At 38.0% G+C, this 14,054-nt stretch overlaps 1 protein-coding gene across 1 annotated transcript; it reads left to right on the top strand.

Moving 5' to 3' along the window:
- The first annotated feature begins 3,539 nt into the window (after positions 1-3,539).
- Positions 3,540-11,714, top strand: LOC121504210 (migration and invasion inhibitory protein). The gene is made up of 9 exons (XM_041778890.1): positions 3,540-3,880; positions 4,854-5,056; positions 8,052-8,157; positions 8,250-8,361; positions 8,446-8,525; positions 8,623-8,749; positions 9,975-10,071; positions 10,189-10,296; positions 11,516-11,714. The coding sequence occupies exons 1-9, from the start codon at positions 3,646-3,648 to the stop codon at positions 11,648-11,650; spliced, it is 1,203 nt and encodes a 400-aa protein (XP_041634824.1). The 5' UTR covers positions 3,540-3,645; the 3' UTR covers positions 11,651-11,714.
- The last annotated feature ends 2,340 nt before the right edge of the window (positions 11,715-14,054 follow it).

The raw sequence follows: 14,054 nt of genomic DNA, 5'->3' as shown, positions 1-14,054 counted from the left end.
AGGGGTTTTCAAATTTGGGCCGATAAAAGCTCATGAAAAATAGCAGATCTATTACATAATAGTGTTCTCATGTCTTTGGATGATCTGAGACAAAAATATGACATTCAACAAAATAATAATAATAATAGTAAATTTCTACTGATTATAGGCTTTATATACTAAACTCTCAAGTCTTTATCCTGCCTAATCTTACCTCTGCAAAAAAAATAGCAATAAAATACCACTTTTAGTGGGGTCTGGTGTCTTGTCTTATGGAATAATTATGGACGGCTCCTAATTCTCCTCAGAAAAATATTGGCATGGTTTGAAGATTTAAACAATGTAAGAAAATTTAAGAAACCACAGAAGAACATTTTAAAACCACAAACACACTCCACAAATGTCCATTTTAATTGATCACAATCCCTGATGTTTGTGTTAAATGTGGAATGAAAGGCATACTCTTTCTTTGTCTATAGAACTGCCCACACATCAAGATTTTCTGAAGGGAGATCTCTGACACCCTTTCATAAGTTACAGGTAGAAAGCTAACATTATGCCCTAAACCAGTGGTTCTCTTGTCGTAGGAATTTGTACAACCACACATAATTACTACAACTATATATGAACTTAAGTTCATTCAGGACCACTTAGTCAAGAAACACGCATGATTTGTGGTTATAAATCGGTTGTCTTTGTTAGTAGTTATACATTTGCACTTACTTCTGTTATTCATACTTGACTGTTCTGGGATCACCCTGCCCTTCCGGGAGCCTACATGAAAGTATCAAGCAGAAACACCGCACGTTCCTGCCTTTACTGTGCCTATAAGGAAACCCTGAGGCAGGGAGAGAAGCAGCAAAAACTGCAGAGCAAGCATCAATGACAACAGAATGACACTGATATAGTCAGAGGCTGAATGAAGGAGGAGCTGGGGTGGAGGGGAGTTGTAAAAAGCTTGCAGAGGGAGCAGCGAAACATTGCCTGGCTACAACAGTTTGAATATGGCAGCGATTAGCCAATAGAGTGCTTAGAAGCGAATCAGCTAGCTATGAGTTGATGAGGACTTGTGTGAGATCAACTAATCTCAATTATATAGCAACCCTCGATTCTGTGGCCTGCCTGAAGTAACCCTATATGATAGTTTACCATAACATGTTTTAAAGATTAAAATTTATTTTGTATAGATATGAATATGGGGAGCACTGAGATTTTGTCTTGATGTTAGGTGTGTCTTAGGCAAGTAAAGGTTGAAGACCACTCCCCTAAACTACGTGTCCTTGGAATTTTTCTTGCAAATTAACCTGTGATTGTCTGATTAAGTATTTGTGCTAACCAGTTAATCAGATATAAAGTAACTAGTGAGTGTATGTACATTTGTCTCCTCATAGGAGCAAAGCACAACTGGATAAAGTAAACTTTGTACACCAGGGAGATCAGCCTCTTGAAGTATAGTTTCTAATGTAATTGAGCAAAATGCAGTTAATATTGTAAATATATATATTTTAGTAATTCACCTCTTCATGCTTTCATGTTACTCTTTGGCCCATTATTTTTTCCTTTCACTTCTTGCAGCTGTCCTTGGAGGAGGTTTCTCCTTAAACCACTCATCTAAGGTTTCATTCTTCTTTGTATTAAAATTGTTTCCTGGAATTTTGCTGTCCTGTCTCCGGAGATGTTAAACCGTTCAAGTCAAACAAAGCTGGAATAGTTTGGTGTTTCTTCAAGAGGCTGCTTTGATTTATTTCCTCTGGTATTTATCATGAATTCATCTTTTAAGGGGATGTACAGTGCTGTGAATAAGCATTTGCACCTTTCCAGATCTCTTATTTTTGTGCATATTTGTCAAATTTAAAAATTGAGTTTTTAAATGATAATTTATTCATTAAGGGAATAAAGCCATTCAAACAACATAACCTAGCCCTATGTGAAAAACTTGATTGTTTGGATGCAGGTCGGACAGAACCAGTGTGTTTTGGGCTTAAGGCTTTGGGACCCCAGAGAACCACAGTGACAGCCATTATACACAAATGGAGAAAACTTGGAACAGTGGTGAACCTCCCCAGGAGAGGCCATCTACCAAAAGTACTCTTAGACCACATTGACAACTCATCCAGGAGGTCACAAAAGAACCAAGATCAGCATCTAAAGACTTGCAGGCCTCATTTGTTTCAGCTAAGGTCAGTGTTCCTGATTCAACAATAAAAGAGACTGGAGACTGGGCAAAAAAATGACATCCATGGGAGAGTTCCAAGACCAAAACCACTGCTCATTAAAAAGAACACAAAGGTCTGTCTCGTATTTTCCAAAAACATCTGATGATCCCTAAAGACTGCTGAGAAAATATTCAGTGGACTGTTGAGAAAAAGGTTGAATTCTTTGAGAAGTTGTGCGTCCCATTTCTTCTGGCATAAAACTGAGAGCATTTCATAAACAGAACATCCTAACAAAAGTCAAACATGGTGGAGGTAGTGTGATGGTCTGGGGCTGCTTTCCTGCTTCAGGACCTGGATAACTTACAGTAATTGATGGAACCATGAATTCTGCTCTCTACCAGAAAGACATGAAAGAAAATGTCTGGCCATCAGTTCATCAGTTAAAGCAGGACAATGATCTAAAACATACCAGCAAGTCAATGTCTGAATTGCTTAAAAAAAATGAAGGTTTTGGAGTGGCCTAGTCAAAGTCCAGACTTAAATCTAGTTGAGATGCTGTGCTATGACCTTTAACAGGCCATCATGCTTGAAAAATATCAAATGTGTCTGAATTAAAATGATTCTGCCAAGGTTTGTGGGAAAAAAATACCTTTTCACAGCACTGTGTTTGGGTTCTATTTTTTTTAATTAATAATGGAAAGTTATCAAAAGTCTAAGTTACCTCAAATCAAGGACCAGGACAGAGCAAGGATTGTGAGGCACCTGATCCTCGTTACTACATCATCAAATTCAATAAAAACAACGCTTTTTACCTCAGTGCATTCATTAACAGATGGAGTTTAATAGCTTACAGTCTTAAATAAAAAAATGTGATTGAATGAATAACAGAATAGTTCCTGAATTAATTTAACTAACCCTACATTAAGGATGATAAACATCTTAATGCATCTTATACTTGAACACATTAGTTACAATTGAAAATTTCCACAAATCAACAATCCATATTTTAAAAGGCTAACTGAGCTAATTGATACATCAAAGCAATTTTAAAATATACTGTACAATTTTAAATATTTACCTGATGCTTTTGATAATAGGGATTTAATGGGAGATTAAGAGTGGAAATATTATTTTTATATATATAAAAAAACAAAATGAAAGATCAAAATGTATGTAATTTTAGGTTCTTTGTGGCACCTTGTCAAATAAAATTAGTGCTTTCTTTACTGACCATCGTCAGCTGTGGCAAAGTTACTTTGAGTAAATGGCGCCCTCTGTTGTCAACATCATGTCCTTTAGCTTAAACAAAATGTGTGCCTGTTCCTTTAAGAAAAACCTCGGCTGCCCACAAGGCATGCTGGGTAGACGGTGCACAGCCAATCAAATCATTGTTGTCAACTCGTTGTTATGGAGCTGGTGGAGTCTGGTTTGAATCGTAGGAGAAACTTCCGCTTCTTTCTTCTATGTAAACATGATGCATTTTATCTTTACCTTGGTTTAAATTCTGGGTATGGCGTCTTTAGACAGGCTGGGGGCTCTGAGAGAGCGTAATAAAGATTTAATAAACCAGTTAAAGCAGCAGAGAGAGAAACTACAGCAGCTCTGCGGCTGCGGTCAGAGTCGCAAGAGGGAGAGAGAGGACGGGGCCGAGGAGGATAGAGAGCCCGCAGAGGTCCTGACCCTGATCGGAGATGACGGCGGTCCAGCCCGGGCAGCCCTCTCCAAACCTACTGTGAGATTTGCGGGTAAAGAACTGTGCATGTAACATCAAATGAAACCACACATCAGATCAGTCTGTTAGTTTGCTTAGTTTTCCGGTTGCTTATCTCAAATCAGGGCTTTTTTACGTCGTAGTTGGCGACCAAGATTTTAAAATGTCTGCACCAACACAAACAGGAATCTTGGACACAGTTTATCAATATTTGGTTTCATGCGTGATTTCATACGGTTTAAGTCCGCGAAATGCACGTAACAAATAAGAAAACAATTCTACATAATTTGCTGATTAGTTTGTAAGCAGTAGGCGACCCAATTAAGAATGAACGATTGGTATCAGCAGGTTCGAGCTTAGAACAAGAATTATTGGTATCAGCAGATAGGGAAATTTCTGCTGATATACTACTGGTATTTTAGCTTTAAAATCTGCCTCTGATTTTCATTGATTCTACGAATGAATAAGTTTGTTGAATTTTAGGCTAGACGAACAAACAGTATATGTCAGCTGAAGTCTTTTTCTTTATTTCTCATCATTCCTTACATTCAAAAGTGTATTTTAATGACTAAAGTTTTAGGCTTGAACTAAAATATCCATATCTAACATATCTGATATTATCAGAAGTCTAATATCATGCATTCTTTAATCCAGGTCCCACTTTCACAAGCTTTTCCCCAAGCTTTCATCTCCATCTCAGAAAGAGTAAAGCTTACTTAATTCACCTGACAGGAAAAGTTAAGTTTTAAGCAAGTACAAGTGGTTGAAAGAAAATAAATGTACTCCTTAAGGGATATAATTGTACTTGTCTTCTTAAACTAACTTTATAATATTTTAATGATGTTTTTAGCCGATTTTACTGTGATTTCTGCCGGTATTTTAATCTTGCATACACTTTTTTTAGTTCTGTTGAAATTCTTTTTAATTTACATTTCGTTCAGTTTGCATGTGATCTGGAATGTAAAATAATTTTTGAGAAAGAATGTCTTCCTCTGTGTCACATTCAGATGAATGTGAGAGGCAAACAGGAATCCACCACAATAGATCAACACCATCTTTGACCTCCAATCACAGCAGTGGGAGAACTGAACACACCTCGGCATCAGACCAGTTCGAAGACAGCGATGGCTATCCTCAGGTCCATAACAGACTGCAGGATTCACAGACCGCTAGAATCAAGTCCTGTTTAGCAAGTAAAAGCAAGGAGCAGGTAAGAAAAATGAACTGACTAATGACAGCATAAATGTATGTTCATTTATGCAAAGCAGAACATCAAAACTACCCAAGCCTTGTTCCCTTAATCTCAATTATTACATGAAAAAACTGTCAGTGACAATTGGAAAAAAAAAAAAAAAAAAACAACGTTGCTTTTAAGCAGTGGTTCCCAACCTTTTTGTCCTTGGAGAACCCCCTACTTTTACCTTGTACCTACTTGCCCCCCCCCCCCCCCCCCATAGCCCTCATGAAAAATAAAAAATTAATAAGTAATACATTGTTGTCAAAAATCAATCTTAGATTTTACTTGTTTCATTGATAAAACCCTAAGAAACTAGGTTAACTGGACTTGGCTGAGGTCCCTGAAGACGTTTCCAAGAACTTGAATCAAGTCTAGTTGCCCCCTCAATAATTTGAATAACCCTGACCTGAATAAATGAGAACCTACATGGAGACCTAAGAAATTAGGCCTACACCACAATTTTTTTCTCATCATAGGACCTTAGAAGGTTTAATATTAATATAGTATAAACTACTTTGTTATATAGAAGTTAATACTGTAATATAGTATAATGTTCCTTAAAGGTATTTTATTATGGTTTCAGTTAATTTGTGCAATCTATTTTGGCGATCTCAGAGCAGATGTGACCTTAAGAGAAACCCTAAGATCTTTCAAAAGGGAAAAATGGGGACTGGCCTTAGAGCTCAGAGATTATGACCTCGTGACCCAGAAGTCCCAAATAATCCTTTATTAGATTTTAATAGAGACTAAACAGTGAACTTTTGCAACTGTTTAAGGAGTTATATACACAGAAGTATTCTGCAGTTGTTATATAATAGGATTTGCTTTGATAAAAAAATTAATTGCATTAATGAGGAAGCTCCAGTCAGTGAGGAGCATGCAGAGGTGACAGAAGTCCAAAATTATTCTCATTGTGAACAAAAGAGGGCGCTAAGGAATAACTTATTTTAATCTTAAAATGATCTAGTTGATTTTGAGCAGCTGTGGCTGCATGATATTTTTCACTGGCATTTTTTATTTGGGGATAAATATATATTTATATTGCCAAAAGTATTTACTTACCTGCCTTGACTCGCATATAAACTTAAATGACATCCTATTCTTAATCCATAGGGTTTGATGTGATGTCAGTCCACCCTTTGCAGCTATAACAAGCCTAAGCCTAGTTAAAAATCACTTAATAAGATAAACTGGGTTAAAACTCAGACCCAGTGGAAGTGCACTATAAAAATGTTTTTTTAAGAAGGACAGAAAAGAGGATAGGGAACTCACCAGTCTGATCTCCTCAGCCAGGTTGTTCTAGAGAGTGGGGGCCCTGACTGAAAAGGCTCGGTCTCGCCTGGTCCTCAGCCTGGATGGTGGAACAGTTAGCGGGCCCTTGACTGAGTACTTCAGAGTCTGACCAGGATCATAAGGGGGGGAGATCAGTGATGTAAAAGTAATCATTCAAATTTTTAAATCAATTCTAAAATGAACTGGGAGCAAAAGATGGGAGGCTGAAATAGCAGTGATATGGTCTCCCTTTCTTGTTTTTGTGAGGAGTCTGTTGGCTGTTGCATTTTATTCTAGCTGTAGTTTATGTAGACTCTGATGTAACACGCAAGACAAGAAAGGATTACAAAAATCTTATCAGGATGAAAGGAAAGCATATATATGGGAACATAGGGAATATATATATATATATATATATACAGTGCTTAACAAATTTATTAGACCACCACCCCAAGTAAAGTTTATGCCACAGCTGCCCTAAATTAACAGCATTGGTAATTACCAAAATCGTTATTTATGTTCTCTATGGCTTCTCTGAGAAGTCAGAAATTAATCAAGCATAACATTCAACCACTAAAACTCATTTTGCTGTTTAGGAATGCAAGTAAATAACTATAATTTGACATATTAATCAAGAAATATTAATGTGCTTTACAATTTTTTAGTCTTTTTGTAAATCAGTAAATTTGAAAACTCATGGATAACAATAATAATTATATTTTAGCATTAAAAATATCATTTGGGTTAAAGAGCTTCTACATGTTGGTGTATTAACCATTGCAGAAACATAAAAAATGATTTTGGTAATTACCAATGCTGTTAATTTAGGGCAGCTGTAGCATAAACCTTACTTTGGTTAGGGTTAGGGTGGTCTAATAAATTTGTTAAGCACTGTATGTGCTAATGAAGCTGGACCTTGTCCACACTTGTCACAGGATGGACTCACTGAAGAAAAGATTTTGGAGAGTTTCAGTTTGGACAAGTGCAGTCTGTGTAGTATTTTAAATTGCAGAAGTCCTAGTCTTATGCATACAGATAAGGAGTGCACGTTGTCCTGGGCCTTTGACCATTGGTTGTCCAAGATTTCCACTCCTAGATCCTCCCGCCAGTCTTCTCTTAGATGATCCAGTGCGGCTGTACAGTCTATTTGAAACAGTGTCATGTATCTTGGATATAGATCCTGTTTTTAATGGGGCAGACTGGAGTACTGTTTCCATGATGGATTCAGGGGGCTGACAAGGAAAGGACGGAAATGTTCTCTTAACAAAGCTACGGACTTGTAAATATTTGAAAAAGTCTCTATGCCGTGAATGAAATTTCTCCTGCAACTGTGGAATGTGGGAAAAATCTTACTAATATATAAATCTTTTATGGAACGTATTCCTTTATGGTACCATTGGATAAATGTTGGGTCAGTGAAAGATGGCCTGAGTGTATGATTATTTATCAGCAGAGTCAACACGGAGCCTTTCTCCCAACCAAAATGTTTTCTTATCTGAGACCAGATTTTTACTGAATGAGAGACAACTACATTTCTGTCTTTTAAGTCAGAGATGGGTAGGGGTGAGTAGACCACTGCCTGTAATGAAGAGGGATGACAGCTATGATTTTCCATCCTTGACTAATCAGCTTATCAGGGAACATTTAAGGGAAATGATTCAAGTTATCACTAATATTCTGCACTGTTTGTTTACAGAGGGAGGAGCAGAATCAGGTCATATCTCAGTCAGATGAATGTGAAGAGATATCTGTTTCAGACAGGCATCATTTGCAGCCTTTACTGGGCTATGACTGGATAGCAGGTATGTTTATTGTTTGTTTCCTTTTTTTTTTCTTTGGTTATACACACAGTCATCTCTTGAAGCTCTAACATGTGATGTTTGCACGCTCAAAGGAGTCCTGGATGCTGAAGACTCCTTGATTGAGCGCTCTGACGAGTTCTTCAATGACCTGCACGTGTTTCGATTGCTTAATAGAGACGAGTGTGTCCACAGCCCACAAACGGAGTAAGTGCTGCACAGCTGATTGCACTTCAGACTGAGTATGCATCTTAGATTCTTTGGTGATTGATTATGGGTCTCTTCTCACAGGTTTACTGATGATAGTCAATCAGTCCTGCCACCACTAACAGACAGGGATGACCCAGAGGCTAATGTAGACACTCATCAGTGTAAGAGGGGTCACTTAATTTAACAGACTACTTGTATTTTATCTTTTCTATGACAGTTGAAGTAACTCTGATGTCTGCTTGCTTGCTTTTTGTCCAGGCATGTTCTTCTACAGGATCAACAGCAGGCTGTTCCCGGTGCCTCTTCACTATCAGGAGAGCTGCCCAGTGTGCAAAAAGCACAAGTCCTCTCACCCACACACTACTGCTGAACCAGCTCTCATCAGGTAATAAAAATGCATTTTATGACTAGTGATGAACAAAAGAGCCACACTAGGCTACAGACATTTTTTATTATGTTCAGTAGTTCTGCTTTGTTGATGATGTAGAAATCTACATATCTCTGGGTTTTAAGAGTAGAGGTACACTGCAGCCATTATTTGACTACCCAGAAAGGGAGATACATGCATTTATAACATCTTGACTAATGAAGTTCGTGTTAGTTCATGCAGGGCATGGTAGTCATACGCCCAGCTGAGATCAACTGGTGGCCAGCTGATCCTAATTATCAACTTGCATTAATGTTGATTAACCACACTGCTGCTGCTGGCAAAGCTTAACCTCCTCCACCCCAGCCTCCTCCTCTATAGCATACAACCTGTTGCACCCTCATATTGAGATTCATGCTACTATGGATTAGTTGCTTTTGAACTCATTTTATTGTATTCAGTATGCATCTTCATAAATGTATCCATTCATCCATATGCACTTCCTGGCAAGTCAAAGCATCCTGCTTGACTAAACTGGGGAGCATCTTTTGAGCGTAGCCTCCTCCACCAAATAAAACTGTATATCTACTGTATTTTGCAGTAAAATGTATTACGAGTGTTCCTGACTAAACTGCAGTTGTTTGTATATGAGTTTAGGCTATTCAACCACCCGGCGCTTGCTGCTGGTTCAAAATGCAGCTGCTGACTCCTAACAGGCACAGAAAAGAGGGACCACATTACCCCAGTGTTGCTGTCCCTCCATTGCCTTCCTGTTCTTCATGGTTTGGCACCACCTTATTTATGTGAACTGATTCAGATTCATGCTCCAGCCAGAGCACTGAGGTCTGCCAACCAGCTGCTTCTGGATCTAAGACAGGCTCAGAACCTGGGGTGGTTAGGCTTTTGCAGTAGCTGCCCTGAACCTGTGGGACAGCCTGCCCCTTTGTATAAGAACTGCCCGACTCCTTAAAGTTTTAAATCTTTGTTGAAAATGCATCTCTTCTCTTTGGCTTTCATTTTAACATTACAATTTTTATCACAACAGATTTGATAGATTTTACAGCTACTTTTACTATAATTCGATGATGTTCTATTTTAATTGATTATACTATTTTAATACTATTTTATGATGATGTATTCTTGTTTCATGTCTTGCCTTTTATTGTGTTAGGCACTTTGGTCAGCCCTGCTTGATTTAAATGTGCTACATAAATAAAATTGACTTGACTTCTTCTTTTCTAAGGGTCAGCATCCCTCGCTCAACAATCTTGCCACCTTACAAATACAAAGCTCATCGGCGCAGCAGTTTTGACCCTTCTGACCGACTAGGATTACCATCTGTGAGTTCCACTATGAGAAAATCAGTGACTGAAACTTCACTCACTTCATTGTTATATATTGAAATAAAAACTTCTTTGTTTTAATAGAAAATGTATTTATTTCTCTTTGTGCTCCAGCACTGTCTCTCTGGTTGGTCAAGCAAAGGTCAGAGCACTCTGCCTCCACCCAGCAGCCTTGACCTGAGGAGCAGTCTACACAAAAAGAGCTCAGATGAGTTGCTAGAGGTGAGACACTGCACACTTTATAGATAAAATATTGACATTTGTTTGCTACAGCTCACTATTTGACTTGCTGTTGAAAGAAAAGCAATGGCAGGAATAAAAGTGGCAACATTCAGCATGTTTACATGCAGTTAGGAAAGGCGCCAAGATTAGCACAAACTAAAACCTCCTTACAGGAGGTGATATAGCTGCATTGTTGAAGTAGGGTTATAAAGCGTTTGTTTGGTGGTTAGATTATACTTATCACAAGAAGTGCTAGTTAGCATGGCCCCTTTAATGAGAGATTGGCTAGAGTGCAGGTGCGCTATACTAGAGCTACTCAGAGCTAAAGGCAGAGGAACAGGTATGTGTTGAATAAGTGCTGAAACAACGTGGCTTAAGTGCCTGGGATCTGGCTCAGTTTTGCTCAAAATTACCTAAATTACATGGAGCAAAGTTAGAGTTGCAGAAACTGCAAGTCTGCAAAGATTTTTGATTTTGGTACCTCCGCTCTCTTGTAGATGCATACTGTTACAGTGAAAAAGCCCTAATTACTGACAAACAGCCTAGCTCAGTGGTTCCCATTCTTTTTTCTTGGAGCCCCTCTGCTTATATCTACACAGGACAAAAAAGTGACAAATCATCAATATCAATTTTAATTGTTTAATTGATTAAAAAACCTAAGCAAAATAGACCAACCCATGTTTTTCTTATCAAAATCTCTTGATACAAACAATTTAGGAATTAATTTGTGATGATTTTAGCCACCTCATTTTTAAAACCTCTGGAGACAAAGCCTTGCACCCCTGAGACCTTTGGTGCCCCCTCAAGGGGGGCTCCCTAACCAATGGCCTAGCTGACTGATTAGATTTTTTTCTCTACCACTAGGCATACCACATACTCTGTGACAGGCTATTTTTTTCTCAAAAAGATGGCAGCCCATTGTTATTTATATTAAAAATGTTAAGTCTCTGGACCCAAACTGACTCTCAAAATGTACTTACCCTTGAAACAAGCACCCGAGTACCCTCTCTGTCCATGTACTTCTTTCTCAGTGCTGTTTGACTAGGGCCAGAAAAACAAGGGTGCGAGGACCCTCTTGAAACTGCTTTAATTTTTTCTATTATTTTTGTTTTATACCTGTTTTGCAGGTTTTCCCCATCATCTCTTTTTTGCTTTTTCTTTTTTCAAATACCTTAAAATGTTTAAACAGATCTGTGATATGATTGTTTATATTCCTCAGGATCTCTCTGCACCCATGAAGTCCAGTAACCAGCTCAATGACCAGATCTCAGATGTATCCCGCTTGGCCCGTCACAAATTCCAACATTTCTCTCCTAAAAGAAAACTGGGAAGCACATCCTACCTTCTGCACTGACAAGTCATTTAAGTGTGGTTTTAATGGATTAAAGTGGTTCTTGTGAGCCTTCACAGGATGCTCATTTGCTTCCTATGGGTTTTTTTTTTTTTTAGTATTTTTGGTAAATGTTTGACTATATGTAATAACTTCAAAATCTGAATGCTTTAAGCAGTCTTTTGTGAAATACACCATGATTTGAATAGAGATAGTCAGGCTGTATTGACATTTTTGAGTGCCTGGTCTTAAATGAAGGATTTTAAAAATGAGATTATGTGAAATCAGTAGAGAATTAAATATACTTTTAGTCCAATTATTAAAAGTTTCAGACACCACACGTGATTGTCTGCAGCCTTATGGATGTGAAGCAAGAAAATCAGTTACGCCACAGTGGAAAGGAAAGATCTTCCATGACTTAAATTCAGAATTAAGGAAGTAGCTTTGAATCATCTTAGTTACTCAAACAGAAGTTCATGTTTCCCTTTCCAGCTGTTTGCTTTGGCTCCTAAATTCACACATACTTCTCTTTTCTACTTCCTTTGACGCTTCCTTAAAAAAAAACCACTCAGCACTGTGTGGAGCCAGCCTCTGAGGCTGCTGTCAGCACAGAGGTTTCATTTCACAGGAAACCACAAAGAGCTCTGTGTAACACGCTTAAGCAGTCCCACCTATGACACTTCACTTTTCCACTTTGTGTGTTACTGTGTCATACAGAAGAAATTAGACACAAATTTACAAGTGCAGTGAAGAAAATAAAATGTAATTGTGTTGCCATTTTGTTATGATTTATCTTTTTTTAAATTTCATGTTGTCTTTTTGTAAGTTGAAGCTTTATTACCTTGTTCTTCCGCAGCTCAGATGGCCCAGTTTCAAAGCCAGACTTCAGTCATTTGCTGTCCTCTGTTCGGCACAATGTTGATCTTTATCATTAAACTCGAATGCTTTGACACAAGATGAAAGCTTTGTGTGAGATGAGGTTTTGTGATACTAGACTTGATATAACTGCAAACAGATTTTACAGGAAAATGTGCCTTTGAAGCGTATTCTGTCGTCATATCCTCAAGTAGATCGTATGCTTTTGTTCTCTGCTTTTTATTAATTGTAAACTTGTATCATGAAATCCTACTGTGAGAATTGGGTTGATAAATTGTGAAGAAGAAACGGAAGACTTTTTAGTGATCAGATGTACAAGTCAAACTGTGATATGTATCAGGGAGAAGCCCCCTGCTTGGTCTTAATCAAAGCCAGATAAACTACATAAGACAGTTGTAAATATCTTAGTCTGAATTTGATAAATTCAGTTTTAGTTTTGCTTTATTTACTGTAAACCCTGAGGTTGCTTGGGTTGTCACAGTTTTTACAGCCTCACACGCAGTGATGGAAATTCCAGCTCCTTTAGAGATCTGGATCATTTGTCCCAGTAACAAGAGCTGGTCTTTCAACTCCCAAATTTGTTTTCCGTCTGTGCTGTATTGGTCTTTTTATGTTTATTAAATGCAGTGTGTGAGGAAGACATGTCTTATGTGCATTCCCCGTCTATAAAAAAAGAACAAGCAGAAGATATAAGGTAGTAATGATGTGCTGTTTGTGGATGAGTTGGTTTTAAGAGCCGACTCTTTTGTGCAAACCCATCAGAGACATTTTCCCCCCAGTTATAGCCAATAGGCCTACAACAGAAAAGAGGAATGATCTCCACATTGTCTGGCATCATGCACAGCAAGGCTACTGTCCTGTGGTGTAATAGTTTTATTCTGGGAAGTCTATGGTTTGGTTTTATTGTAATTAATAATTTCAGTAAAACAAATGCACATACATCAGTCATGGATCAAAGCTAAATTTGGCTGACTTATTAAAAGCTAAAATAATAGCCTGCTAGATGAAGAATTGTTTGGAAGATGAAAGAACCAACTCTTACTTAGCAGAGTCAAATGATACAGATTACTAAAACAAGCTTAAATTCTCATCATTATACCCAATGGTGAATATTTATAAATATTTAGCCACTAGTTATATTTGTCTGAGCGTGCCAACACTCAGTCTGCACCACCAGAAGACAAAGGGGAGTGGGTGTTTTCCTCAGGTGAAGGAGTTCAAGTATCAAGGGGTCTTGTTCATTAGTGGGGGTAAAAGGGAGCATGAGATTGACGGGTGTATGTGCAGCATCTTTACACTAATCTACGGACTTCAGTGAGTCTAGCTACACTCTCTAGGGTCAGGTAGATATACATGGTGTACCAATAGAAGAGTACAAAAAAGTAGGACCAGAGAGCTTTATGGAAATGCAGCTTTTATTCAGTCCACTGTTTAGCAAACTTCCCACCATTTTTCCCAAATCACAATGTATTATTTCAACCCCAGTAGTTGCAATGTAACAATAAAGAGGATCTGAAACTTGGTAAAGTCCAAAGAGACATCACTGCTGGTA

This window comes from Cheilinus undulatus, linkage group 3, assembly GCF_018320785.1.
Source record: "Cheilinus undulatus linkage group 3, ASM1832078v1, whole genome shotgun sequence".
Classification (NCBI taxonomy): domain Eukaryota; kingdom Metazoa; phylum Chordata; class Actinopteri; order Labriformes; family Labridae; genus Cheilinus; species Cheilinus undulatus.
Note: the sequence above shows the minus strand (reverse complement) of the source record. Positions and strands in the feature narration are given on the sequence as shown.

Coding starts and splice junctions, on each gene's coding strand:
- LOC121504210 (XM_041778890.1), top strand. CDS start 3,646: ATGGCGTCTTTAGACAGGCTGGGGGCTCTGAGAGAGCGTAATAAAGAT. Junction 5,057..8,051: donor CAAGTAAAAGCAAGGAGCAG/GTAAGAAAAATG, acceptor GTTTGTTTACAG/AGGGAGGAGCAGAATCAGGT. Junction 8,526..8,622: donor TAATGTAGACACTCATCAGT/GTAAGAGGGGTC, acceptor CTTTTTGTCCAG/GCATGTTCTTCTACAGGATC.